Genomic DNA, 27,416 nt, shown 5'->3' with positions numbered 1-27,416 from the left:
GTCTGGCTCTGCCTTTTATAGACTGTCAGTGGAACTTTCGGGAAAACAGATGTATTTTCTAGGTTCTCAATCCACCCCCGACTGCATGAAGGGAGCATGGGGGGGCCGGGAGACACAACATGCCAACAAATGGGAATTCTGGAATGTAGAATTTGCTTTTACTTTGATTTAAATGTGTGTTTATTTTAACATTTTGCATCATTTACTTTTTATTTACTCATTTGATAATCCTTTATATATTGATTTCTTCTGTTTTGGGCCCCAACCTTCACTGCAGGTAAATCAAATTAGAATTACAGAAATATTGCACTTTTAATTATAGAGAAAACACTGTAAAATGATGCCTGTTTTCATAAGAAGTTTTGTTAAATGATAACACAGTATAATTATGATGATGAATATAATTATTATATTATATTCATTTTCATTATCTGCATACCAAACAAATGTTCAGACTTTGATCACAATTTAAGTATTTTTGAAAAGACTTATTATGGTTTAGTTTGATCTTTGGTTGAATACAATAGATAAATGTCGACTTCAGCTCAATCCTGTAGCTTTTTCTTTTTCCAGAGCATTTTTAAAAAGTTAGCGACGTTTGTTACTGTTTAATTTAGGTTTTGTGTCATTTTATAGTGTTTTTTGTTGAGAAAGGGGCTGTTGATTGGACGGTCCTGCAGTGCAACAGTCGTCCCCTGCTGGTCAGGAGGCTCACGCGTCACACATTTATCGCCGGAAGTGTAATTCGCCGCTCTGTCAACGGGGAATGTGGCGCGCGAGAGATCCCGGGCAACGCTGTGTACACACACACAAACTTCTGCCTAAAACCATGAAAAATCAATAAATAGTTTAATCTCCTGCTTTTATTTCAAGTCTGGGAGCTTTTTCACTTTCGTTTGTTTCTTCAAATCGCCCGGACGTAGCGTTCATCAAGTCGAAAATGCCCCGCAGACGACAGGTAAGAGCAAATGTAGGTCGCACAAGAGGGTAGTGTTAGCTCTATTAGCACAGATGTCCATGTTCCGCCATATTCCATTCAGGAATCCGACAATTTCACACGCAAAAGACCGGTGTTAGTTACTGTGTTCGTGCTTATATGCGGTCCACTAAGAAGATTATGACTACATACACATTTAGAGCTTCTAAAAAGTAGTAATTATATTCACATTAGCTCAGTGGTTTCGCTGATGTTAATAAATATACCCTGGTGGGCGTTAACAAGCAGCAGAATAAAATCTTGGAATTAAACATAGGTTTTGTTGAAATAAAACAAATCGATTGTGGTCGTATATTTGCCGAATGCACTACAGTACAGCAACATTACGTTTTTTATAAATAATTTGACAGTGACTTGGAAGACGAGCTCGACGATGAGAACTTAAAATTCAAATTATATGATTTGTGAATGGAGTTTGGTGCTACAGCCTGTTAGCCGTTTGAGACAACGGCGGCAGCTTTGCTGACGTTGGGGCTAACGAAGCTGTACACATTTTGGGTGGCTATTGCTATGTGTGGGCAAGTGTAAAATTCTATAACCAGCTCGGCATAAGTTATTTTTCAAATTAATATCATGTTAACTGTAATGACAGTTATTACGTCGTCGTCAGCATCATTTGTAGGCGTTCGTTGCATCCTTAGCTAACAGCTAGCTGTCGGTGGTCATTCTGTCAAAGCATACATTATTCAAATAAAGACTGTCTCCACCATAACCATTCGCAAAACTATTACTGTATGTTTATGTCTTACTGTACATCAAATAAATACAAATGTTACCCATTTAACGCGCAGCCATCCGAGGTTACATGTACCTTTGTCATAATGTTGCATATTAAAATGTGTTGACATGTTTACGTTTCGTTTTATGACATATAGGAGATTGTCTCTGTCTCAAAATAACGTTATGTACGTGTGTATTCTTATACTACATGTATAAGCAATGCATATGTTGAAAATTCAACATTGTATGTAACATAATGTTGTTAATTTGCCTGTATAAGCAAGTAAATATAGTGTATACTAAGGATGCACAATATTGGACTTTTTGCCGACATTTAGGGAGTGCTTGGGCCGATAACCGATACAGGTGTATACAACTTTTCTTTTGCCCAACTGCATATCACATTTAGTCTCTTCTGTATTTGTCATACATATGTCACAGCAGATGTGGATATAAAATGTCTTTATTGTGCAAAATAAATAAGGCATAGGCGCTGGCATAGAAGTCGTGGATGTAGCAGCTTTTTTAGCCAACTATATTTGTTATTAGTCATATTGGCAGATCTTGGTGTGTTTGCCACTATCCGATAATACGTTTTAAAGCCAATATCTGCCAATAATTTTGTGCATCCCCAATGTATATGCAGGTGCACACATGTGTGAGTAACTTGGTAATCAGTGTGTTGTTGCATTTGCAATGTCAGTTGCTGTTGGATCAAATGCTAAATGCAATTTGTGTCCAGGGTTTTGCAAAAACAGCGATTTAGAATGATTTTTCAGTGAGACCAGTGGAAAAGTCCTTAGATTTTAGCGATTTGTAGTCATGACTCACGTTGCTAAAAGAGTTTTAAGTTTGTTTGCCTAGTTTTAGTTACATAATGTTTTATGTGTTTGAATTTGGGGTGTGTTTGAACTGTAACAGCTCCCTGTCCAGACTCATCAGCTATCAACAAGCTTTGTTATTTATGTCACTGTCACTTCATGTCAGCTTTTACTATTTTGTCCCATGATTACTGAATCAGTGTAACATTCCTGTCATTTCACTATTTGTCCTTGTAGAGACACATGCCAGGGAGTGGTTCAGATGGAACTGAAGACTCGGACTCCTCCGCTGAAAGAGAGCAAACCAATAGTTCAGAAAGCGATGGAAACTTAAACAAGAGACAACGACTCACCAGAGCCTCCACGCGCCGTAGTCAAAGCTCTCAGGGTGGGTTAACACATCCTGCTCATTTAAATCTAATGTTGTATTTGCAGTCTCAGGAGTTTCTTCTACATGGTGGTTGTTTGACTTTTTTTTTTGTTTCTCCAGATGCCCCAGACTTGAAACGAGCGGCGGACCACGACGAATCTCCACCTTTGACGCCCACGGGTAATGCCCCTTCCTCTGAATCTGAGCTGGACATCTCCAGCCCCAACGCCTCTCATGATGAGAGCCAGGCCAAAGACCAAGCCAACAGAGACTCGGACAAAGACCTCTCCCATCGACCCAAGCGCCGGCGCTGTCACGAGACTTACAACTTTAACATGAAATGTCCAACGCCTGGGTGTAATTCACTCGGTGAGAGCTCAGATTTTACTTCTAAGACTCTGATTTACACTTTTATTGTAGCTTTTTTTTGTATTAATCATTGTCTCGATGTAACAGGTCACCTCACAGGGAAACACGAACGTCATTTTGCCGTATCAGGTTGTCCACTCTACCACAATCTTTCCGCAGATGAGTGCAAAGTGAGTATATGTAAAACCCGATCAGTAGTTGTGCTTCACAACACCGAATTTCATCTGTCATCTTCCGTTATTTAGTTAGCACCATCCTAATTGAATGCCATCTGTATTTATGCTATTTATACATCTAGTTTCCATGGTGCCTTCTGTGTTAACAGGCAGATTTCTGAGATTTTTTTCATCTCATAGTTTTTCAACTACACTCTAAAAAGCTCCGTTAAATTGTCTTGGCCATATGACTCATGTACTGATGATTAAAATATTCCAGAAATTTAAAATAACACATTATATAAGTTGTCACTTTTTAAACCAGAAATATTGTACAGAAATATTATAATTATACAGTAAGTTATGTACAAAACATTTTATTAATTTATTTTGTTACATAAACTGAATTAATTAATTTTTTTCTGGAAAAGGACAAAATAATCAATCTAAACTTAACTGAAAACAGAGAAAAATGACAACTCTATTGTTTTGGGGTCTGAAACAAGAGGTGTAAACATTGAGCTCTATACCGTTTTTCCACTGTGTTTTAAAACATAAATATTGAACAGTTTGAAGCTTCAGTTTCCATATCCATCTAAATGTTCAAACAAATCAGGAAATAAGGACAACGAGAAAAACTGTCGTCTGTCGCTGCCTGCACATTTCAGGTGAAAGCCATCAGCCGCGAGAAACAAGAAGAAGAGGCAAAAGGACAAGAGGAGAACAACTCACGCCATGCAACTCGTCACCAGGTAGGTTTTTTTTTTCTCTTTTTTACAAAGATCACTGTGGCAGCACTGAGGTTTAATCAGTAAAAATGAAAATATAACGTGTGGCTTTTCTGTTAAGACCTTGACAAGAATTGCTGCAGTTTTTTTGCAGCAGTGGCTTGTCTGAAGATTTGGTTGTTGCTGTGCAACAGTAAAAAAAAAAGAAAGGAGCTCTGTATTGTTCTTTTTTTTGTGTGTGGGTGTCAGTTTGCCTCATGTTCTGCCAAATGCTCTGTCTGCTCATAGTGTGCAGTTTTCCCATTAGAGCTCCAGTAACTAAGGTCAAACAGTACTTCACACAATACCCCTCTGTATAAACCAAGTAGTATGTCTGGCAGTTAGTCTCTTCACCGGCCATTTTCATAAAAAGTTAGGATAGTGTAAAGCTGCTGTTAAACTGCTCACCTTGAATTTGGCACTGCCGCTTTTCCTGCCAACATGGCAGCGTAAACAAACTGACTTCCTATCCTTTTTTCTGTGTTGCTTTTCAGACGCCAACATCAAAACAGAGCAAATACAAAGAGCAGGTGGCCGAGATGAGGAAAGGAAGGAACTCTGGTCTGCAGAAGGAGCAGAAAGAAAAGCACATGGTACATCACACTCTCTGACGTGCAGTTTGTATTTATTTAATTTTTCCTGCCGCTGCATCACACACTGGTGTCGTCTCACCTCTGCGCGTCCGTCCGTCTAATCCACAGGAGCATCGACAGACTCACAGCAACACCAGAGAACCTCTGCTGGAGAACATCACCAGTGAATATGATCTGGAGCTTTTCAGGAAAGCTCAGGCTCGTGCTTCTGAAGACCTGGTAATGAGCTTCTACATGTTTTCACCAGTGTTTTTCCATCTATTTTGATGTTACAAGCTTAAATAATTTGGTCAGAAATTACAACTAATGTGAAAGAAACGTAATTTGCAACTTGCTGTGATGCTAGAATCTGCAAACAATATTTCTCTACTCATATACTTGCTTATATAAATAGACTCAATTCACCAGTTGACCACTAATTTGTATGTAACTTAACACATGATAAATGCTGCTTAGTGCACTAAAACTTCTTGTTTCTTCATCTTAATGTTCATTTGACAATCTTTATTCTTTGTTTACCTGTATTTAATATTTAGTTTATTGTTTATTTTATTTAAAATAAATAAGTGCAGTGCAGACATAAAATCTAGATGACAGGATAAGAGAGAATGTATGTTATTTGGCACAGTACAAAGAAAACTGGCAAAACAAATCCCCGTTTGGTTTAACTGATTTTTGTCATCTGCAATAAATATAGCAGTATGATTCAACCTTTAAGTCTACTTCTCTCTTTGACGTTGAGATTAACTTTCTCTCGTGTCACTCTTGCTGCAGGAGAAGTTGCGCATCCAGGGTCAGATCACCGAGGGCAGCAACATGATCAAAACCATCCTGTTCGGCCGCTACGAACTGGACACGTGGTACCACTCGCCTTATCCAGAGGAGTACGCACGCCTGGGTCGCCTCTACGTCTGCGAGTTCTGCCTCAAGTACATGAAGAGTCAGACCATCCTCAGGCGACACATGGTGAGAGCCAGACCTTTCCATTATTTACCAGATTTTCAATGATATGTTAAAAGAAAATGTGCAATTATGTGTTTGTCAATATTAGGAGTTCACAGTGATAGGCAGTAGGTGGCGCCAAAGATTGTGTCACCACAGAAGGAAAACAGGCACAGTTTGATAAATGATGGCGTTTCATTGTAGTCGTAATTGCTTCTTGTACTAAATGGAGTTCATACAAACCTCCTCTCATCTGCTGTATCTACTGTTTTCATTATTCTTCAATTATGTTAGCAATTATTATCATTTTTTCTGCTAAAACTGTTTCCATTGCACTCATTTGCGTCTATCTTTTATCGATTCACCCACTTTTTCACCTCCCTCAAATGTCAAACAATTTTAATGTGACATTTCCAGACTTTTTTCAAATTTTCTATTTGCTTTCATGTGTTTTATTTGCTTAAATAGACAAAGTGCTTATTTATTTAAACTGGCTGATGCAAAACCCCTCTTACTCATATTTTTTGGTTTTGTTTTTATTTTGTCATGAGTACTTTGGGATTTTAGATACAGAGTTCTGTAAAGGTTAAAACATAACTTTTCAGATTCTGAATGTTGTGCTCTTTTTCTTTCTTTTTTTAAATCCCTAGAGAAAATAGAATTGGGGTAAATAAGCCCTTACATGAGCCTGTCAATGCTGCATTATGACTCTTAGATCTACATATTAAGCACATCATGCTCACTGATTTATATGAAGGTAATGGCATGTGTGTTTTCAGGCAAAGTGTGTATGGAAACATCCTCCAGGAGACGAAGTTTACAGAAAAGGAGGCATATCTGTGTTTGAAGTGGACGGCAAAAAGAATAAGGTGAAGTCAAACTTAAGAATTCTTCACATTTTCTCTGGGTTTTCTTTTTGATTCTCATACCTGACATCAAAACAATCAAATAAGTGACTATAAAGGCTATTTTCTTCCCTCAGATCTACTGTCAGAACCTGTGTTTACTCGCCAAACTCTTCCTGGATCACAAAACACTTTATTACGACGTGGAGCCGTTTCTCTTCTACGTCATGACTGAGGCCGACAACACGGGCTGTCATTTAGTGGGCTACTTTTCTAAGGTGAATAAAAAAACATTTTTGAAGAAACGTATTTTTGTATGTTTGCGCATACAGCTCAAAATGTACTTTCTGTTTATATATCATTTTTAAAGGAGAAGAATTCATTCCTGAACTACAACGTGTCCTGTATCCTGACGATGCCGCAGTACATGAGACAAGGCTTTGGCAAGATGCTCATTGACTTCAGTAAGTGACACGTGCACTGATAATTATTCTTTATTGAACTGTTACAAAAATAAGTGGATTATATGTTTACAGTCTAATATTTGAAGTCACTGATTGCAGATATTGTAATTAAATATTAAATCTGGATGGTAAAAGTTTCAGTCTGATCACTGACTGTGCTTTGTTTTTGTTATATTCAGGTTACTTGTTGTCTAAGGTGGAGGAGAAAGTCGGGTCACCAGAGAGGCCTCTGTCCGACCTCGGCCTCATCAGCTACAGAAGCTACTGGAAAGAAGTGCTGCTGCGATACATGTACAACTTTCAAGGCAAAGAGATTTCCATCAAAGGTGAGCGGCCGGCGGCGACACAGGTTCTATTTACACACACAAACAGATGATGTTTATTTACTGTTGTTGTTTGTGCTCGCTGCACAGAGATCAGTCAAGAAACTGCGGTCAATCCTGTGGACATAGTGAGCACGCTACAGTCTCTGCAGATGCTCAAGTACTGGAAGGGCAAACACTTGGTGTTGAAGCGGCAGGTAAGATTACTTTTAATGTCATTTTACTGAAGCATTTAAATCAAAACTTGAATCTAAAACACTTAAAGGTTTGAGTAATAAGTTTTATTTCACAGTTTTGAGTCAAAGTCGAGATATTATCTGTACAATGTCGATATACCCGTCGATAAATAGTATAACTTTAAATAGTTTTAGTGGGTTTGTATTAAGATCCCAGATATCCTTGACTTGACTATTTTCATGTTTTTATGTTTTGACACTTTTCTCTACTCTACTCGGTTTGGTATCTATTTCTATTACTATAGTACGTCCTCAACGTGGGCGGGGTCACGACTGCACAAAACCGCTGTGACGTTGTTTTATACACGACACAAACTAGCGACTTGCAAAAGAAGATTCTGTTCACAGAATCGTTCAGTCTTACACAATCACTCAACTGAATATGCTAAATCTACAGTCAGCCGTATTTTTGCGTATTTCCCATCACGAGTGACTCATCTGCGACTTGTCAAAACTCATCTACGAGCAGTTTATTTGGTTAAAAATCTTCTACTTTTAATGAGAAGTTAATCGAAATGGATCCACGACACAAACTCAACATCCGTTCGCTCTAATTCGTTTTTCATCTCTGTTTTTTTCACAGGACCTGATCGACGAGTGGAGGGCGAAGGAGATCAAACGAGGGAACAGCAACAAAACCATCGACCCCAGCTCATTAAAATGGACGCCTCCCAAAGGCACATGAGCGCCACCAACCTCAGGCTACTGAACTTTTCTCACCTCCAGCCTCACCAGCCACAAGTAGCCTCGACCTCAGAACTGTCAATAAATATCAGTGTTTAATTTCTGTTTCTTTTTTTTTTTTTTATTCTGCTTCTTCGTGTCACGGATGTTTTTTTTTTTTTTTGTACTTTTTATATATATTTTAAGCACCATACGTTCCAGTGCGCGAATGGTATGAAATCTGCTTTGAATGTTACATGATAAACATGAATGTTTTTTGCTTTGATCGTGCAAAAAAAGAAAAATGAGAGAAAAGAAAGTGTTCTTTCTTTCAGGAAATGTGCATTTATTTGAAGACGATGGTTATTTTTGTGTCACACAGTCATCGTCGGCATGAACTTCAAGGAGTATGACGTGTGTCGCGTCCTCTTTGGTGTAAAATTGTATAGATCATAGTGTGTATGTTTTGTTTTTTTATATATTTTTGTTTTTTTTTCTCCATCAATACAGGATTTGGATCCATTCCTCTGGTGAACCTGCCAAATAATGGGATTATAAATTGAGATATTCCTAATTTAAAATAAGATTAAAAACAAAATGACAATATAGCTGCACATGGAAATAAAAGCAAACTCAGGTTTTTATACTGAAAGATGAAAAAAAAAAAAAAAAAAAAGGCGTACCGTGCTCGTGTTGTTTCTCGGAAACGTCAAACTCGGTGATTGTTTCAGACGGATTTATTCTGGTCAAAGGTTCTGGAATAAAAAAAATAAAGAAGAGAGAGAGAATAAACATCCAAATGTTTGCCTTGTACTTTTGAGCATAGCTGTTAAATGTCTTTATGAATTTGATATTTTTAAAAGAAAAGTCAATAAAGCTGCATTGATATTTTGAAGAACGACAAGTTTTGTTTTTTTTTGGTGTTTTTGTTTCTCACCAGCGCCGGAGATGCTTCTTCCCATTAGGCCCACAAACGTCTCCCCTTTGTTTCCTGCGCGTGGATAGGAATTGATTAGAAAAATGATTGCAAAAATAGTTTTTTATTGGTCTTTTTTTAAGGTGGTTTTCAGTCAAAATCATGTGACGTACGTCTGTTAACTTGAAAGGGTTTCTTAGTATCTGTGGGGTAGAAGAAAAACTAAATTATTCTTATTCTAGGTCTTTTTGAATTAAGCCATTAATCATTTTTATGTAATGTATTTTTTTTAAAGTGAGGGAACCTGAACGTTTTCCCATTAATCCGTAGAAACGAAGAGACTTGGATCTTTTCATCAGTGTGGCTCTCGGGTCCAGTGACTCGTCCTGTCAGGAAATTAAACACAATTTTTTTGTAGCATCATAGTAAAAAATTATACATTTAACTATTTTACCATATTGACACTAACACTATGGTGTTTATGATGACACATTTCCATTTTAAATTAAAATTAAAATTCAAGACTCAAAAATAGTTTGGCATTTCTTACTGTATTTCCAGGAGACTGCCTTGCAATTGAGTTAAAACATTTTGTACGCTTGTGTTTGTGTATTTATTTGTACAATTTTTTGCTAATCTCTAGTGTAAATAGTGTAATTTGTTTGTTTGTTCATGAGTTTATTTTGTGAATTGAACTGTGAAGGTGATGAAAGAGCTGAATTTATTTATTTATTTTCAATTAAAACATTTGCAACAATGTCCTAATTGAGGTGAGTGTTCTAAATTCTTAGAGAGGTATATGGGACAAGTAAGAAACTGAAAAATTGGTATTTCAATTCAAAATGTACGAATAAAAGGAATATTTAGGAAATTATGAAATATTAAATTAAAAAAATATATATATAAATAGTAATGTTCTAATTGAGGGAAACATTTTAAAGTTTTAAAGTATATGGAAGAGGTAAGAAACTGTCTTTAAATCAAAATGTGAAAAAATGTTGAATATTTAGGAAATTATGAAATATTCCATTAAAAAAATACAAGCAATAATGACTTAATTGAGGTGAAGTTGCCAAAGTATGTATGTAATAGTTCACAAACAAATAGGGCGATATAAGAAGAATTAGAAGACATTTTAGTTCTGTAGAATAACTCTATACTAGGGATTATTTTACTATAAATAATAATAAGTGTCGACTGACACTCACCTGCCAGTCCGGAGATAATCCTCTTTCCTCCTCCACACTCGCAGTCAGTCCCTGACAGATTTGCAGCAGAGCGCAAAAAGTCACAACAGCGAGGTGGATTCTCCAGTTTTCCATTTCAAGACAGAAAGAAAATCGCTGTGGTTGTGAGCTGTGAGGACGTGATGCTGCGTGATTCTGTCTGTCCCATCTGAGAGCGGGGCAGCATTTATACCCCTGCACCCCTCCTGCTAGACCCCTCCCCACTAAATATGACCACGCTCTTATCTCTAAAACAATCCAAAAAACCCCCTCCAGATTTGTCATATTAGAGCGTTTTCTTTAAACCATAAAAACAAGATTGACCTTGTTGTTTATTTCCTTACACAGATTTATTATTTGTCTCAAAGACTCTCATGTTCTGTAATAGTTAAGCTTAAATATTGACATATGAGGCCTTGGTTTTGTCCTTTCATTCCCATTTTTACGAGACAGACGGACTCAAAATATTCTCTCTTTGTGACCTTGTGATGTGGACGTGCCTCTTTGATATCACAGGCAAACACAACAAATCAATAAAACCCACCTGCTTTGAAGGCACAGCTTTATTGGCATCTCTGCAGGTCGTGGATGTATTTGAACAGTTTAAATACAGACGCCACCTCTAAAATCTAATTAGGGATGCCTGGAGCTGGATTAGATGTCTTTGTAGTTAATAAGGTTCATAATACAATTTAACAAGAAAACTCTGATTTATCGGTGGAAAATTGGTTTAGGTCGATATTCACATTATTGACGGTAAATTAGAAGACGTTTACTGTTGTCTACTCGATTTGATTTATTGTTTCTGAACTCTGTAATATTGATTTATTTTTGGTCTCTTACATACGTTACTTAAGGGACAATACAGTAAATGTAGATTAGCGTCACTGTAACTGTACACTGTTCCTGCAAAGATAATCAATAAAATAAATAAATAAAACTATAAAAAGACATCTTTAGAAAGTTGTCCCTCAAAGTGTCAAGAACACATCTTTTGAGTGTAACAGTAGCTCTATAAAGGCGAATTTAAAAGTGGCTGAATAAGAGACTAAAAGGCTAGTATTCAAGATTTTTAAAATAAATATCAAAAAGGACTGAATTTATGGTAGATTATATAGAGATAATACGATGAAGGAAGTTCGTGAAAGACTGGTGCTAAAGGTGAAGTTAGCATGGCCGACTTCAAAGTTGCTAGAGATTGCTAAAGCAGTGGTGCTAATTAGCTCTTGTGTCAGTTGGCTAAGTTTAGTGCTGCTAGCTCCACTTTCATTGTGCTACTCTGGACAATGAACCTTTCTGAGAATCAAAAAGACCTGTGCAGTAGCATACTTCTATATAGTTCATGGTTCCTGCGATGGAAATGCACTAGTCTCTGTTTCAGTTCCTTGTTAAGGTTCTTGTGGTGGTCACACCTTCCGAATTTTGGTAGGACTATAAGCTATGGCTAAGTTTAGCGCTGATAGCATCACCTCAATTGTGCTACCACAGACAAGTAACCTTCCTGAGAATCAAAAAAAACATACTTCTATTTAGTTCTTGGTTCCTGTGGTGCAAACAAACATAGTTCCTGTTTAGTTTCTGGTCAAAGTTCTTGTGGTGGTTGGTCACACCTTGCGAATTTCGGTAGGACTGTAAGCTATGGCTAAGTTTAGCACTGCTAGCTCCACCTACTCCAGCCAACAATTCTGAGAATCAAAAAACTATCTAATATTTATATTTAGTTCTTGGGGTTTCTGGGGTGTAAACACACATAGTTCTTGATAAAAGTTCCTGTGTACAGCCTGAAATTAACAACCGCTACATTCATTTAAGTGCGTGTATTATACGTACAGTTGCACGTCGTCGGCTGGGATGTGTTTGTTGATATTTTCAATTTGGCGATATTTGTTTTTCATCTCCAGAGATAATTACACTGTTATTAAACCCTTTTTATGATCTTTACTTACTTAGCCATTTAAATGCTCGGCTTTCATGAAAGCTGAGCGCCGCGGCCACAGAAATGTCTGGAGAGGGGCAATTACTCGACGATCCGCGCGCTGCGAGGACGTCCCACTTGAAACAAAGCTGACACACGCGTGTCCAACGCTTTGATCCGCGCGCGCACACAGGTGCTTCTGACGAGCAAGAAAAAGCGCGTGACAATTAGGCCTGAAAAGCAATTACACGCGAACAGCCCTCGTGTGCGCGTCGTCGGAATCGAATGAAAAGAAATCAGAGGCACGACATTTGCATTTGAAATGGCTGAGTCACAAAGAGCCTCCATAATGACAGAACACCATCTCCATGTTGGGGGGGTGAATTAAGGACGCTGCTCCTTCTGCTCGCTGCTGGTGATTCACCACAGATGTTGACCTCTGATCTGTCCCGGCTTCATCTTGAGTGACTCTCCTTTTAGTTCTATTCTGAATCTCAGGTGACAAGTGGAGAAAAAGTACTTAAGGAACAGGTCTGACTCTAAAGGGGAACGATCCTGGACTCAGATTCTGTGGATCCACTTGGAAAATCCGGCTCATCATCATCTCTTTATGACTTTTATTTTGACATAAGTTGTCAGATGTAGGCCCTTGTTTTTCAACGCTTAACAGAAATATTGTACAAATTATAACATTATGGAGACCCAATTCACAATATAAGTCGCAACTATACGATATAGACTATTGTAGGCAAAAGCAAGTCTGGAATTTCACCCATATAGGAGACTAAAAGTCAGAATATCTCCTTTAAAATGATTATTAATATTGTTATTTTTGTGAAATCTGGATCTCCTTAATCCCCCATTATTTAAATGTAATCAAGTGTGATACTGAATGACCAGATTACTCCTTTAACACAGGTTTCTATTTCAAATGTGTCAGCATTTTCCTGGAAAAACCTTCAATCTCACTCAGCTGTGGTTAAAACTTTCACTATTTAACACTAGTCTTTGACAGATGGTGAAAAACAATGACAGTATCTGTGATTAATATCATCATGGATGATCGATAGGCGAGTCCCAGTCTTTGAAAGTTTACATTTTTACGTAATTTTAATATCTTTTTCAGTGGCTTCCTTGTCATTTGATTTCAGTTTCACGTGAATAACTTTGTTTGTTCATCTGGTATTTCTTGGTTACTTGAAGAGTTTTTATTTAACAGTTCAAACCATGACCTTTAAAGGGCGATAAAAAATAATAAGATTTGCACACACACGTGACATCATGAAATCTGCTACAGTCGAGCACTGAGGAAATGATTTAAGACAACTCTCACTCCTGATACCTGCAGATCAAAAGGTCAATGTGGCAAAAATACAAAAACAGAAATTCTCAATTCTCATTTAATTTTAAAGCAGACATCATAAGTCGCTCCTGCACAGCTGCCTCTGTATTACCGATTAACTGCTAATCACTAAATGATGGTAAATATGTCCAGAATAAACCCAGCATTCTTCTAACACCTACTGACTCAGGCCAGATAGTCGAGCCCAGAATTTAAACTCAACATGGTGAAACAGCATTGAGCCGTTATGCTGCACACAACTGGGACGAGCTACCAGTGGAACTGAAATTAATCATGTGAATAATTATAAATCAGGGTTAAAAACATCTTCCAGTCTCATATACTTACGGATAAGCTCTTTTAAGGCACTTTAAAGTGCTTCTTTCTATGCTCTATTTTAGTCTGACCTTTAGTTTTCTGTTTATCTGTGCTCTATTATAACTTGGGTACTTTGTTCTGATTGTGTGTTTCACTGTTCTCAGTTATGTAAAAGGACATTTGTGTTGCTCCTGTGTCTGAACAATCACCGCTTCAGTCATGGGAAAGAAAAAAAAAGGGAAAAATGGCATCAAATGTCACAAACACAGGAGTTTTATTTGAATGTAATTCCAACCTAAACATGAACAATAACAGTCATTTTACTGAAGAACAAATTCACTACATTGTACATCAATGCAGGGGGGGATGAAGTGAGTGACCCCCAGTGGGTACAGCGGGGGGGGGGTATGTATATATATCATCTGTACTGCACTGTAGAGCACCGTAGCCATGACAGCTGAAAATTTAACAGCAGTTTCAAAATTAATCATTCCTCGATTGACTGGTTCAGCGACGAGATCACTGACACGAGAAGCCATTGTTATTTTCAGTCGACTTCAACACAACACGGTAGATTTTAAAACACATTACGTTTCAATCCATTCATTATCCAACATTTTTTAAAGAAAAAAAAAATCCTCAGCATCAAAACTAAAATACAATAAAAATTTTAAAAGTCTTCCATGAACGTCCTCTTGTCCAACCCTCTTCTGCGTTATATCTAATATTTGTATGGATGGAAATGTGTAAAATTGTATTTTCTTCCTCATACAAATGTTGTTGTAAAAATGAATATTTGTGGTGAATTTGTATGGTGTGTGTGTGTCAAGTGTGGCTACTTGACATTTTGAGGTTTATTACATGGCAGCACATTTAAAAACAAAGAAAAGATCACCCGCATACTGGTGTGTTTACAGCACGTGTGTTTACAGCACGTGGTTCAGGGACAGGTTCAGTCACTGAGAAGAAGAAAGAGTGAAACTAATGATTTTTAACGTCCACACTCTCAAAACTCACAACATCATGGTTAACCATAAAAACAATGGCTCTGATAAAAAAAAACAGAAACAGTAGAGGAGCAGATCCAGACAAAAGGAGGAGAAAAAAATTCACAAATAATTAGCGCGAGGAGTTAGAACTGGAGCGTGACCGGTGGCGCCGGCGGCCAGGGGACCGAGACCTGCGCCGCACTGGAGAGCGTCGCCGCGGAGACCGAGACCTGGATGAGAAAGTGAGAGAGAGAGGGTGTCAACTGTGCTTAAATCACCAGTATTCTGTGTATAAAAAACAAATCAAGCAGAAATGTACCTTCTCCTCATACGAGGCGGCGTGCGTCGCCACATTGGAGGTGGAGGAGGCATCCGGCGAGGAGGAGACAGCCTGCGAGGTGGTGGACGCACGGTGGGAGTCAGCACAGCTGTGACTGTGATCTCCTGACCGTCAATCTGACCTGAAATAACAAGAAAACCCACACATTCATTTGTAGACATTAGTGTCGGCTAAACAGTGATTTTCAATCCTGGTCCTTGGGGACTCCTGACATGCATGCAGAAGGCTGCATTTACATTGCATGGGTCATTTTTGAAAGACATTGTAAAACGTTCCTCCAAAACAATCAGATACAGGTGCAGTGTAAAAGCAGCCACAGAAGTGTCCCTGCTCCAACACACCTGATTCAAATGATTGGGGCGTTACCAGACGAGCTGATAATTTGAATCAGGTGTGTTGGAGCAGGGAAACTTCTGAGGCATGCGGGCCAGTGAACTCTCCCGAGCACCAGGATTATAAAGCTTTAAAATTATGTCCACCGTCATGCTCCTCTACCTCCATCCATGTGTTTCAGGGCCTTCTCCGCCTCGTCGTGAGTCTCAAACTCCACATACGCGTAGCCTTTAGACAGGTGAGGGTGGACGCGGTTCATGGGCATGTCAATCATCTTGATCTTGCCGTAGGTGGAGAAGATCTCCTGGATGTGTTCCTTCAAAGGCAGAGAGAGGACAGCCATTAAAGGTTTGCCTCACCTTCCACATCTACATGACAACTTTATATATTCTTTTAAATAAAATACAGCAGCATCTGATTGACCGGCAGTGAGGTGAGCTGTGTGGTGTTGATTTTACTCACCTTGATGACGTTTCTCGTCAGCCGGCCCAGGTAGACCTTGGTGGGTTTGGGTGTGGGGCTCCTGCGTCTTCTGTCCCTGTCATCCTTCTTTGCCGATTTTGACCTACAAACATTTGGCAGAAGACGTTTCAATTTCTTTTTGAAGTTTTACTTGTACAAGAATATTGGCATTAAAATACACATTAAATACCAAGAGAGATTAATTCATCATGCAGATTTCACACTAAAATACAGTATATATAATGTCAGAATATAGTTATTGGTTCATTCTGTGGCTGCAATGACGATCAATTCCTCAGCTACTTTGATAATTGATTTATCATCTTTTTTTAAATAATTGAAACAAGTATTTTTCTGCTTCTTAAATGTCAATATTTTCTGGTTTATTTGGTCCATATTAAAAAAAAAAAAAAAAAACCCGCTACGACTTACTAGTTTTATTTGAATTTGAAACTAAGTGTGCTAAAATAAATGTGGAGAAATAGGTACAATATTTTTCATAAAATCAGATAGAATAGAATTCAGGAAGAGGAACATCAACACAGACTGAAAATACTTAAGTAAAACTGTATTTAAACAATGCAGTTTGTGATATATTGACAGTCTTTGCTGAACCTTTTTTTTTTTTTTAAACTGTTGCTGAATTTATTGATTTATATTGTAAAGACTCGACCCATACTTTGAGCGTGAACGCCGTCTGTTGTTGTGGCGCTGGCGGCTGGGGCTCGGTGAAGAAGACGAGGAGGAGGAGGAAGAGGAGCGGGAGCTGGACGAGCCCGAGTGGCTGGAGGCCGAGGAGCTGGAGCCGCTGGACGATCCGGAGCTGGAGCCTGAGCTGCTGCTGGAGCTGGAGCTGGACCTAAACATGGGGTTAGTAGTAGCTAAAGTCAACACACGACACCAGTGACAATATTGACAGAGAAGAGAACCACTTCAAAAACAAATCCAGATCTCTGACCTGCTGCTCCCAGTGGAGGCACTGCGCCGTGTGCGGTTCTTGTCACGGCCCCGGTCTTTGTCAGCACCTTCTTTCGTGGTTCCTGACTTCTCCTTGCCTCGCTGTTTACTCTTGTCATCCTCCTTTCTCTTTGTCGGGGAAGGCGCCCTGTAGAATGAGATAAAGTGTCAAACATTTGGTTTCTTAGACTATATGAAATTGAAAACACTGTAGCTGTTCTTAATCTCTCACATCTGGTGTTTATAAGCAGTAAGGATTCAAACTTGTTTTTCAGAGACTTGTGTGCACAGGTGTTGGTTTGAATAATTGGAAGAAAAAAGTATTTAAACAAGAGCTATAAAAATTGTCAGATTGTTGACATTTGGGATAAACCATTGTAGAAGCAGACGTAATCTTTAATGAATCTTTTAGATTTAGGAAACAGGTCAACATTTTAAACAATTTTCTGCATTTCATTACACAATAAATAATCGATAGTTAAGTAAATCCAACCTAAAATTCATCTAATTATAAAAACATTGTTAGCTATATGGCAAAAAAATATAATAAATGTACTTACACGGGATTAAAAAAAACAGTCTAAGTGCTATAAATGGTAACAGTTAGTAGTTGGGGTTTGATGGGGACTTAAACTGGCCACCATTTAGGGGGAAATTAACATTTTACCTTAAGTTTTGGCCACACAAAACTATCATGAGGAAATGTGTATTTTTAATGTCGATCACAGCGTCTACTAGTTATGCTGAATTTACATTGTAAATACTTGCACCGCGATGACGGTAAATTGTCGATATACGGTTCGGCGTTAGTCTAAATGTAAAAATGGCCTCCCAAACTCGATTGCATCTAAAGTAAACATGCTTCCCATTTAGGGCAACGCGAAATAAATCAGAAGCAGCGTTGACTGCTCAGAATTAGACTCACTAACATGAACATTTAATAATGTACAGAATGGCGTCAATACATGTAATTAAACAGATGCGGCGTATATTTATGTGGTAACTTTTAAATTACGCGATATGTGAACGCTTGATCGCTCATAATCTTCCAACTCGGATTAGAATGAATTACGTGTAAACAGCGTTATTTTAGCGCTCGTACAAGTTAGCATTAGCTAAGCGAGCTAATGCGGGTTTTTAATATGCTTAGCCGGTATTCGGGTGTGCGAATTTCGAGTGAAAAATATTGCAATTCTTCAACACTGGAACGTGTGTATTGCTATTTATTACACATTTATAACCAAAGTCAGAAATATTGTCTAAAAACCGGTCAGGTTTACGTACATATTTATGCCTCCTCGCTGCAGATGCCGTCGCCGATCAATGACGTAATGCTTGTGTTTGCTGTGAACCAATCAGTGAGCTGGACGTAATCAGATAGTGACGTTTTTGTTATGGTGATAATAGGTGCCCTCGGTAAAGGCTGTCAGGATAGTTTAACCGAGATTCGCGTGTTATATAGCTTATTATCGGCACTCACATGTTTAATAACAGTAAAACAGTAAAATCGCTGCCATAGTGTAACCATAGCAATGTTTAATTGGTTTGGGATTATTACGTGGCGCGGCTCAAGCAGAGAGTGTGCCTGACAGGTAAGCCTGAGGACATAATTTACGTCATTCATCGACATAGCAGCATCGAAGGAGGATATGTATTTGGTTTCGCTCGAGCAAAAAATCCCTTATGTAAACTGTAACATATGTTTTAAATTATTAAGCGACGTGTGAAAGTTTAGCTATCGCAAGTTAACCGTAGCTCTCATAAGGGACTGCAGAAGGGTACAGGCAAGTGCCGGCGTCACGTGTACTCCTCGCGAACACCTGGGTCTAAGATGACCTCAACGGGTGAAACTAAGCCAGGAGACACCAGCAGACCCTCAGGCAATGGCAGGATTCTCGCACTGACGGTGTGCTCTGCAGGCATTGGAGGCACCTTCCAGTATGGCTACAACATCTCAATCATCAACGCCCCCACCAGCTACATCCAGAGCTTCATCAATAACACCTATATGGAGCGATGGGGCACAGGCCTGGACATCCCTCAGGTGACAGTCTTGTGGACTCTGATTGTGTCAGCCTTCTCTCTGGGAGGTCTGATTGGGGCACTGCTGGCAGGTCCCATGGCCGTCCACTGTGGCAGGAAGAATTCGCTGCTTGTGAACAATGTCTTCTTGTTCGTTGGAGCTGTTCTTGTGCTCACGTGCAGGGTGGCAAAGTCTTTTGAGATGGTCATCCTCGCCAGGATCCTGGTGGGGATAAACTCAGGTGTGAGCATGAACATCCAGCCTATGTATTTTGGGGAGAGTGCTCCCACACACCTGAGAGGTGCTGTGGCTTTCTCCTCCGCTGTTTTCACTGCTTTTGGGATTTTCCTGGGTCAGGTGGTCGGACTCACTGAGCTGCTGGGCTCGGAGCCCCTCTGGACTTACCTACTAGCTAGTAACACTTTGCCTGGACTGATCCAGCTGCTTACCCTTCCCTGGTTTCCAGAAAGCCCTAGGTATCTCCTGATTGACCGGGGAGACCGAGAAGCGTGCCTCCATGCATTGGGCAGACTCCGTGGTGGAGAAGCTCCTGTTTTGGAAATGGAGGAGCTATGTCGAGAGCAGCAGCAGCAATTGGTAAATAACAGACCTGGGGCTGCTTCCAAGACACCCTGGTCCCTGTTTAAGGACCGTGAATTGAGATCCCAGCTCAGAATAGTCATGTTTGCCAGCAGTGCCATGATGCTCTGCGGCAATGACTCCATCTACTTCTATGCTTCCTACATCTTTCTGGAAGCAGGTATACCTTCAGACAAAGTTCAGTATGCAGCCATTGGCACTGGAGCGTCTGAACTAATTGCATCTATACTTAGCAATCTTCTGATTGAACGCATGGGCCGTAGGTACCTTCTTCTTGGAGGGTACAGTCTAATGTCTTGCTGGTCTATAGTTTTTACCATCGCTCTGATCCTCCAGAGTCGTGGGGTGGCGGGAATGCCCTACTTAAGCATTGTATGTGTTTATGCCTACATCCTCAGCTTTGGCTTAGGGCCTGCAGGAGTGACGGGGATCCTACCAGCTGAGATATTTGATCAGGGGGCTCGACCGGCTGCTTACATGATTGCCGGCTCATTCATGTGGCTCAGCCTGTTCTTGGTAGGAATGTTGTTTCCCTTCATTGTCAACGGCCTGGGGAACTTCTGCTTCCTGCCTTTCTTGGTGGTGTGTTTGATATCCGCAGTGTTTTTGGGGTACAGCGTTCCAGAGACTAAAGGCAAGACACTGGCCGAGATTACATCTGAGTTTCAGAGAAAAAGGGATACGAAGAAAAGTAAGCCAGGGAAGCAGGAGGATGGGACTGTGGAGAATCACTACCAGCTTGGTGCAGCCTCCTCCTTCACCTCCTTAAAGCAATATCCGGGTCTGAACCCAATGAATGAGGACAGAAATTTGATAAACTCTAGCGAAAGAGAAAACGAATCAGACCATGCGTTTGGAGTCATTGAAAGCACTTTATGAGTTGGGTAGATTGCAATTAACTTTAATAATAATAAATTAAATGTATTTATGGTTAGGAGCTTAGTCCTGTTGCAAACTAACACAATATAACAATATAACCAAAAAAACAAACATGCTGCAAATACAGATACACACTGCAAAAACTCAACTCTTTCTCTGCGATTTCATGAGTTGGGTTTTTCTGAAGTTTTTTTTGAAACTCCTGGAAACATTCCTGTTGCAATCTGTGCTACTTGTAGCATGCAGCGCTAAATTCAAATCTAGTGTGTCAGTAGTACATGGGAAGGAAATCCAAAGTACAGCAGACAAGAAACGGCCAAATGAAGCAATCAAGACAATAATATACCTCAAACGCTGCCTGATATTCCAACATCATGCTCACTCAAACTCTGTGAATGCCTTACAACCATATGGACAGTCCTTTAATTTGCATGGATTATAGGATACACATGGTACTGTACCCGATAGAGAATGTCACCTGTTTATTTCTCTTTAAATCTCTTGTTTTTTGATGACGTTTATCCAGTTCAGTGATTCTTGTACCTTTTTTTTGCATGTGGTGATTCAAGCGGAAATGGTAGCATTACAATCTGGCATCTTATACTTGGTTAATTCCACAGGTTGCCATGCCGATATTTATGTATTTAAACTATATCAGATCGACTTTGTTACAATTTAAAGCTGCAGTGCCTAACTTTTGATGATTTTTGTCCCACCTCTGTTTGGTCTTCGTGAATAGAAGTGATGTAACATAATTTGTGCAGTACGTCCTTTATCTGAAACAAGGCTCTTTCAGCAAGACTATTTGTGTGCCTACAGCTGCAGCGCAGGGGTGGGCGGAGGCAAGAAGCGTTTAGCCCATCAAACTGCTGAAAAAACTCTTGTTTTTTGAGAATTCAGTTCTGAAGATTTATTCTGGGGCACTTCTCCATGTTTTCATTCACACGTCAACCCCTTTTACACTTGTCTAGCATAATGTCGCCGCTGCCCTCTGTCTGTCTTGACACTGACATCTAAACACTGCCACACCGAGAAACACAGAGAGCACTGTGTGAACTTACTTGACAAAAGTTTCAATATAACATAAGTTAGTTTAATTATTTTAGTTTAAAAGTTACACACTGCAGCTTTAACTGCATGAAGTCTACCAAGACATGTATTTATTAACAGAAACGACAATTCAACCTGTACTGCACTAACAGCATGCACAATGACACTGAAAACACCACCTGAAACGTTCTCTTCAAATGCAGTGCTGCAAACCGTCCAGTAGGGGTCACCATTGTTCTTTTTCCTCAGCGTACCCTCTTCGACGCACACAAATCCAAAGCTGTACTGTATGATGTAGAAATGAATGACAGATGTAACACCCAGGCGAGGATGACACTTTTTTAAATTCAACAGCTGTCGGCTTTACCACCTTTTTTCCAGTCCTTCTGGAGACCGTCTGTCACAGTGTGTGTGTGTGTGTGTGTGTGTGTGTTCTCTGTCATCCATCGCATTTGTAGCGTAGTCACAGATAATTATTTAAGATGCTCTCAGCTGGAAATAGAAAGCTATTTATTTTTTTTAAGATAGAATTCCTATCACCATATTTATTGCCTGAAAACTTACCCTTATATGCTGGATATTTTTGTTGTCATGTATGGAATTGTAATGTTCAATGCACTGTCGAATGCTGTATTTCATAGTCAATCACTGCATTAATACAACTGTATTTCAATAAATAAAACATGTCCAACTTCTTTGTTAATTACATTTAATGACATCACTTAGGCTCCTTTTGCTCCACGCCACTTTAATCCAACTGCTTCTACCCACTCCTGTCCAAAGTTATGCCGTAATTTTGTTTATTTATGGAAACAAAGTGCTGTTTGAGAATGTCCGACTCCAAAGTGGGAAAAGGTTGAAGGGTGCTATTTCATAGACTCATGAAAATGATAGAACAGTGACAAAAACAAGATTCACATTAGGTTTTGTGCCCAGACATGTGGGTTGTGTGTGTACGTATAAACAAAAGCTGCAAATGGCAAAACAATATAACACATATTAATCTGAATCCATAAAAAATTGGAACACCTTTAAATTTGTTCTGTAAAACATCTTAACACCATTACTTAACTTCTAAAATTAGCATTAAAAGCAGCAAGAGACACAGAGATGAACCAGGCTTAAACAACTTCATCAGCACAAGTAATATTAACAATTTGCAGCACGCTGCTTTGCGCCGTACCAGCCACTGACCAATGACTAATGATCTCATTATATGAAGCACTCACTGGCCACTTTATTAGGCACAGCTGTTCATCTGCTGAATTGTAGACGTGGTCATGGCGACCTGCTGAAATTGAACCTGATAATCAGAATGAGGAAGAAAGGTAATTTAATGGTGCCGATATTTCCGCATTAAAATATCTCTAAATGTAGAAATCTCTCGAAGGAGTCGTCCATTTTACCTGGATAAAATTCTATATTAAAATGAAGAGGGAGAACATGTTTTTTTTCCCTTCCATGTGTTCTCCCTCCAGAGCTCTCTCCGTAATGCATGTTCCACACATTATGCAAAGTGTGGCTGCTTCCCGTCTAAACCATAGCCCTGGCCCATGAAAGAGCCTTCGTAACGGAAAGTAGCCACACTTTACCACAAGTGTAAAATAAATTGGTTTTACTGATAAGGATTGAGTAGCCGCAGAGAAGATAACAATACCATGCTATGATCCCACGCTGCTTCTTGACGTCATCGAACAAGAGGCATACATTTCATACTGTGCGTTTAAGTAACATGGTTGTTGGTTGGAGTAGTTCAGAAGCTGCTACTTTGGATTTCAACTGCAATCCTGGCTAGGGTTTGCAAAGAATGGTCTAAAAAGGAGCAAATATCCAGTGAGCAGCAGTTCTCTGGGTGACAATGCCTTGTTGATGCCAGAAATCAGAGGAAAAATGCCAACAGTAGTTTAAATGTACCACTTTAGGTATTAGGTTTACTATGTACCTAATAAAGTGGCTGGTAAAGTGTTTAAGTGAGACCCTGCATATACAGCACATGTCCTGTAGGTTTAATTAGATCATTTGCTAATGAAATCTTTATTTAAGGTCATTACTTGAACTTGTTGAAGCCAATTTAACCTCATTTTATCTCATCAATCAACTAGAGCGCAGTAAGATAGTTTAAGATAGATTAACAGCGGTGCAGTATGTGACTGATGCCCGTTTCTCCTCTGGGACTCACTGCTGAGATCATTCAGGACTGCTAATGCAAAACCATGAAGTTCTCTTCACTTGGCTGCTTACCTCTTGTGTCTTCTATTCGTGCTGCAGCTGAAGAATATCAAAGAGACAGCTTGTTTTCTTGAGTACTTTGCAGATTATTATGTCATGTCAATTTAGTGCCATGTGCGCTGACTTTGTGTAAATTTACTGCGTGAAAAATTTGCACCGCGTCCGATCGAGATGACATTTCAGGTCAGAAATCGGATAATTCGGTTGATGATCTGGCTCAATTTGTGCTATTTTTTATTTTTTAAATGGATGAATGACTGAGGTTGATTGCATTGATGTAACTGTTTGAAGGACATGTACTTTCTCCTGCTGTGAGCATTTCTGGTACTCAGTGATTTGTTCCAGGTTTAAGTGAGCCAGGACAATTGATCATTCAAAGGAACTGACAATGAGGGACATGGTGTGTATGTGTGTGTGTGTTTGACTGAGGTTTCCTTTGGCAACCAGAAGTGCGGTGCAAACAAAGGGGGAAGTTAAGAGTCTTATCTCTAATTGCACTTCCTGTTCCTTTTTAATGAAGATGTGAGAAAACCACATGAAAACTGAGCTCTAACATCTAAATTGAATAAAGGACCATTGCGAGAAATGTATAATGCGGAAACTAGTGACAAAAACAAAAGAATAAACCAACTAAGGAAACGGCAGAGAGTTTTGAACTCTGCATTCTCCCCATTAAATGTTAGTTATTTGCACAGGAAATTGACAATCTTTAGTGATTTGTGCTTCCTGTTTTTATTCTTTGTAAAGTGCGATATAACACTAATATGTTGGCCTATATGTTACGTGGTGGGTGCAGTGACGTAGCATTGTTGCCTCACATCCAGAAGGTCACCATGTTGGATCCCATGTTAAAAGCCTTTCTGTGTGGAGTGTGCATGTTCTCCTGGTGTGTGCGCGGGTTTTCTCGTGGTTCTCAGGTTTCCTCCTACAGTCCAAAAAGACGCAGAGGTTCATTTGGACGCTAAACTGTGTGAAAGTGAGTGTGAATGGTTATTGGCGTCTGTATGTTGGTCCTGTCCAGAGTGTATCACGGCTCCAGCTGTCCTGGAAACCCTCATGTGGAGGATAAAGTGGTAGAAAATGGATGGATATAAGCCTATAAATTATATAAAATATGTATTTTATGTCATATACGCTATGAAAGAATATCAAGGCTGGAAGTACCATGCCACCATGTATACGAAAATGGGATAGTTTGAAATGTGAAGCTTATGAAGTAGGACGCGGTGCCACTGGCTGCAAAAAATAACTCGATTTTATTTAAAGTCTGTGGGGAAAATGAGCTTCTACTTCCCTTAATTTAAAACGTCAGTCACTAGTTTAAACTCTTCTTCAATAGAACGCAATGTCAATTTTTATATTTCACATTTATATATCGTTAGACTCCCATTTCTATACAGATATTTTCCATTTGTAGTGTTTGTTCCCAGCATAGGTGACGCCTATGTCTTATTTCATACATGGTCTATGGTACACGAGATGCAATCACACTTTGACCACCAACCTCCCACTCCAGAGGTGACCACTTTAACCACTAGGTCATCTGTGGTATGTTGCTCAATTATAGTAAAGTGGCGCTGAGAAATGATAGTAGACACTATTGTATTGTAGTGCTGCTGTGGACACACGTGTGTATGGGTAGAGTTTTTATTCTGTGTCCCTTTTATAACAAAACAGAGAAGCAGAATGTGTTTCACAGTGAACCTGCCTCAAAGCCTCATCATATGAGCAGGTACAACAGAGAAATGTCAGTATTAGTGTTTGACCTTTGGCAGAAAGGAAGAAGAAGAGAGTCCGTGATTTACGTATGTAATGTCGGCGTCATATGGAATAAACGGGGACGAGAACACTCGACGGCAGGATATTAAACCTGGAGATGGTTCGATCAGCGTCGTCCAGCTCGTATGTGATTAATAGACTGTTTTATGTGTGAGTTATTACTTTGGTTTTGAGCGCTGAGACTCCGCGCTATCTCGGTCAAGGGAAAGAGAAAATCAAAGTCATGCATTTTTTATGTGTTTTAACGATCGACAAGTCGCAAGGTTAAAAGGTAAAAGTAAGCAGTCCTGGAGAAATATGCCAATACAGTAAGATTATTATTCCGTATGAAATCTGTGTATTAAAGCTTACCAATACTTTTAGATTAAAAACTGATGAATGAGGACTGAGCTCTACTGTATATTATTACTATAGATCAACTGTCCATGTATGTCAATTCTGTTTCATTCTAATCTGAGTATGAATTAACTCAGAACGCGACACGAATTTGACGCGTTTACATGGAAAGACAATGCACAGGCGAGAGAAGTCGTGATTTTCTCGTGCATATTTCTTGTGGGATTCAGACCCCCTGTGATTCTGATTCTGCTTGATTCTGCTCCACTGCGAGAGACTGGAAAAAGAACAAATGTCACAATAAACTCTCTGCGAATCGCTGTCCTCCAACCACTAATATTTTGTGTCCCGGTCTTTGTTGTCACTGCAGTTTCACCCAAAATGTCATTGACAGCAAACGCAGCCTTGCGGTGACCATCATCCCTGCACCTGGACCGATGTGGGAAGTCAAAAACAATTTCAAATGTGGGACATGAGTTCAATCAGTCACACGGACATTTCCACAGCAACAGAAAGTGTAACAATGCTTCACGATAGTTGACGGGTGAAAGAAATGCCACTTACTTCTCTCTTGAGGCCAAAATACACCAACAAATGGAGCTAAAGTGATCCCGCGGTACGACAGACATTTGCAGCATTAGTTTCAAGCTACTCAGGTCAACTCTCTGCTTTGGCTGCTTCCACTGGAAAACGTCTGAAATTCAGATATCAGTTTTCACTTCAAATCTATTTGCTGTTGATCAAGTTTTCCCTCTATGTCTGAGCTGCAAATTGTGGTGTTTTGCTGCATCACTCCCTGTGAATACAGATGAGATCTTTGCCCCGGTAACTGCTGCGTTTGTGACAAAACCATACATAATATATTATCTGAGCCGAACAGAGAGAATCCTGTTGAGTGCAGGCTTTGACTAAAACAGCCATTTAATCAGGCATTACGACGAAGATCTTTCCCTTTTTGTTCATTTGAAATCTGTGTACAAACAACACAAATAAAATGCTAATGCCTGCAACTGAAAACCACCGCCGCTTTAAAACATGCATGAAGTGTGTGTGTGTGTGAGAGAGCGAGAGAGACAGACACAGTCAGCAGGCATAACTCAGCGATTTTAGTGAGTAAACAAACAGCTAAAGGAGGAATGGTGAAAAAAGGAAAGACAGGGAAAGCCTGCGGGTCATGACAGATGCCAAGCGCCCAGTGAAAGGGCAGTTGCAGTGGGCATGCAGCTTTTTTGTGTGGCTATCATGACTGGATGATGGAGAAGAATGGCTTCATCTCTTTCCCTCATCATCCCTGTCTGACACAGAATGCATTTAGCCGCGAATTAGAGTCATTTCAGACGTAATGAAGCACCTGGCGAGCTCTCTAACAGCAGCAGCAGCGGCGGCAGCATCCAAATTGGCCGTAACCGTCACCACTTCAACTCAGCCCTGTCTGCGTTTTTACCACGCAGATCATG

At 39.6% G+C, this 27,416-nt stretch overlaps 4 protein-coding genes across 6 annotated transcripts; 2 read left to right on the top strand and 2 right to left on the bottom strand.

The window, feature by feature from the left end:
• Positions 1 to 746: 746 nt before the first annotated feature.
• kat7b (K(lysine) acetyltransferase 7b) lies at positions 747 to 9,169 on the top strand. Of its 2 annotated transcripts, none has more exons than XM_058621977.1 (14): positions 747 to 958; positions 2,776 to 2,926; positions 3,029 to 3,277; positions 3,365 to 3,447; positions 4,101 to 4,184; positions 4,694 to 4,792; positions 4,901 to 5,011; positions 5,567 to 5,758; positions 6,514 to 6,603; positions 6,717 to 6,857; positions 6,950 to 7,043; positions 7,223 to 7,369; positions 7,457 to 7,563; positions 8,186 to 9,169. In XM_058621977.1, exons 1-14 carry the CDS (start codon positions 941 to 943, stop codon positions 8,285 to 8,287), a joined length of 1,668 nt encoding a protein of 555 aa, XP_058477960.1. In that variant the 5' UTR covers positions 747 to 940; the 3' UTR covers positions 8,288 to 9,169. The 2 variants fall into 2 exon arrangements, with proteins under 2 accessions (XP_058477960.1, XP_058477959.1); XM_058621976.1 differs by having other exon boundaries at positions 5,564 to 5,758.
• Positions 8,386 to 12,446, bottom strand: si:ch211-131k2.2 (uncharacterized). 2 transcript variants are annotated; one of them, XM_058621978.1, is made up of 7 exons: positions 12,354 to 12,446; positions 10,390 to 10,537; positions 9,486 to 9,567; positions 9,355 to 9,384; positions 9,203 to 9,256; positions 8,949 to 9,020; positions 8,386 to 8,801 (listed from the first exon to the last, which is right to left on the bottom strand). In XM_058621978.1, the coding sequence occupies exons 1-7, from the start codon at positions 12,359 to 12,361 to the stop codon at positions 8,767 to 8,769; spliced, it is 429 nt and encodes a 142-aa protein (XP_058477961.1). In that variant the 5' UTR covers positions 12,362 to 12,446; the 3' UTR covers positions 8,386 to 8,766. The 2 variants fall into 2 exon arrangements, with proteins under 2 accessions (XP_058477961.1, XP_058477962.1); XM_058621979.1 differs by lacking the exon at positions 12,354 to 12,446 and having other exon boundaries at positions 10,390 to 10,580.
• A 1,793-nt stretch (positions 12,447 to 14,239) lies between these two features.
• Positions 14,240 to 18,435, bottom strand: LOC131448835 (RNA-binding protein with serine-rich domain 1-like). The gene is made up of 7 exons (XM_058621624.1): positions 18,348 to 18,435; positions 17,065 to 17,211; positions 16,786 to 16,965; positions 16,107 to 16,209; positions 15,807 to 15,960; positions 15,291 to 15,432; positions 14,240 to 15,201 (listed from the first exon to the last, which is right to left on the bottom strand). Coding segments are annotated over exons 1-7 (828 nt in total). The 5' UTR covers positions 18,350 to 18,435; the 3' UTR covers positions 14,240 to 15,101.
• Positions 18,436 to 18,698: 263 nt separating this feature from the next.
• On the top strand, positions 18,699 to 22,292 carry LOC131448833 (solute carrier family 2, facilitated glucose transporter member 11-like). The gene has a single exon (XM_058621623.1). It carries the CDS (start codon positions 18,895 to 18,897, stop codon positions 20,563 to 20,565), a length of 1,671 nt encoding a protein of 556 aa, XP_058477606.1. The 5' UTR covers positions 18,699 to 18,894; the 3' UTR covers positions 20,566 to 22,292.
• The last annotated feature ends 5,124 nt before the right edge of the window (positions 22,293 to 27,416 follow it).

Source organism: Solea solea, chromosome 21 (genome assembly GCF_958295425.1).
Source record: "Solea solea chromosome 21, fSolSol10.1, whole genome shotgun sequence".
Classification (NCBI taxonomy): domain Eukaryota; kingdom Metazoa; phylum Chordata; class Actinopteri; order Pleuronectiformes; family Soleidae; genus Solea; species Solea solea.
This window is presented reverse-complemented; position numbering and strand designations above follow the sequence as displayed.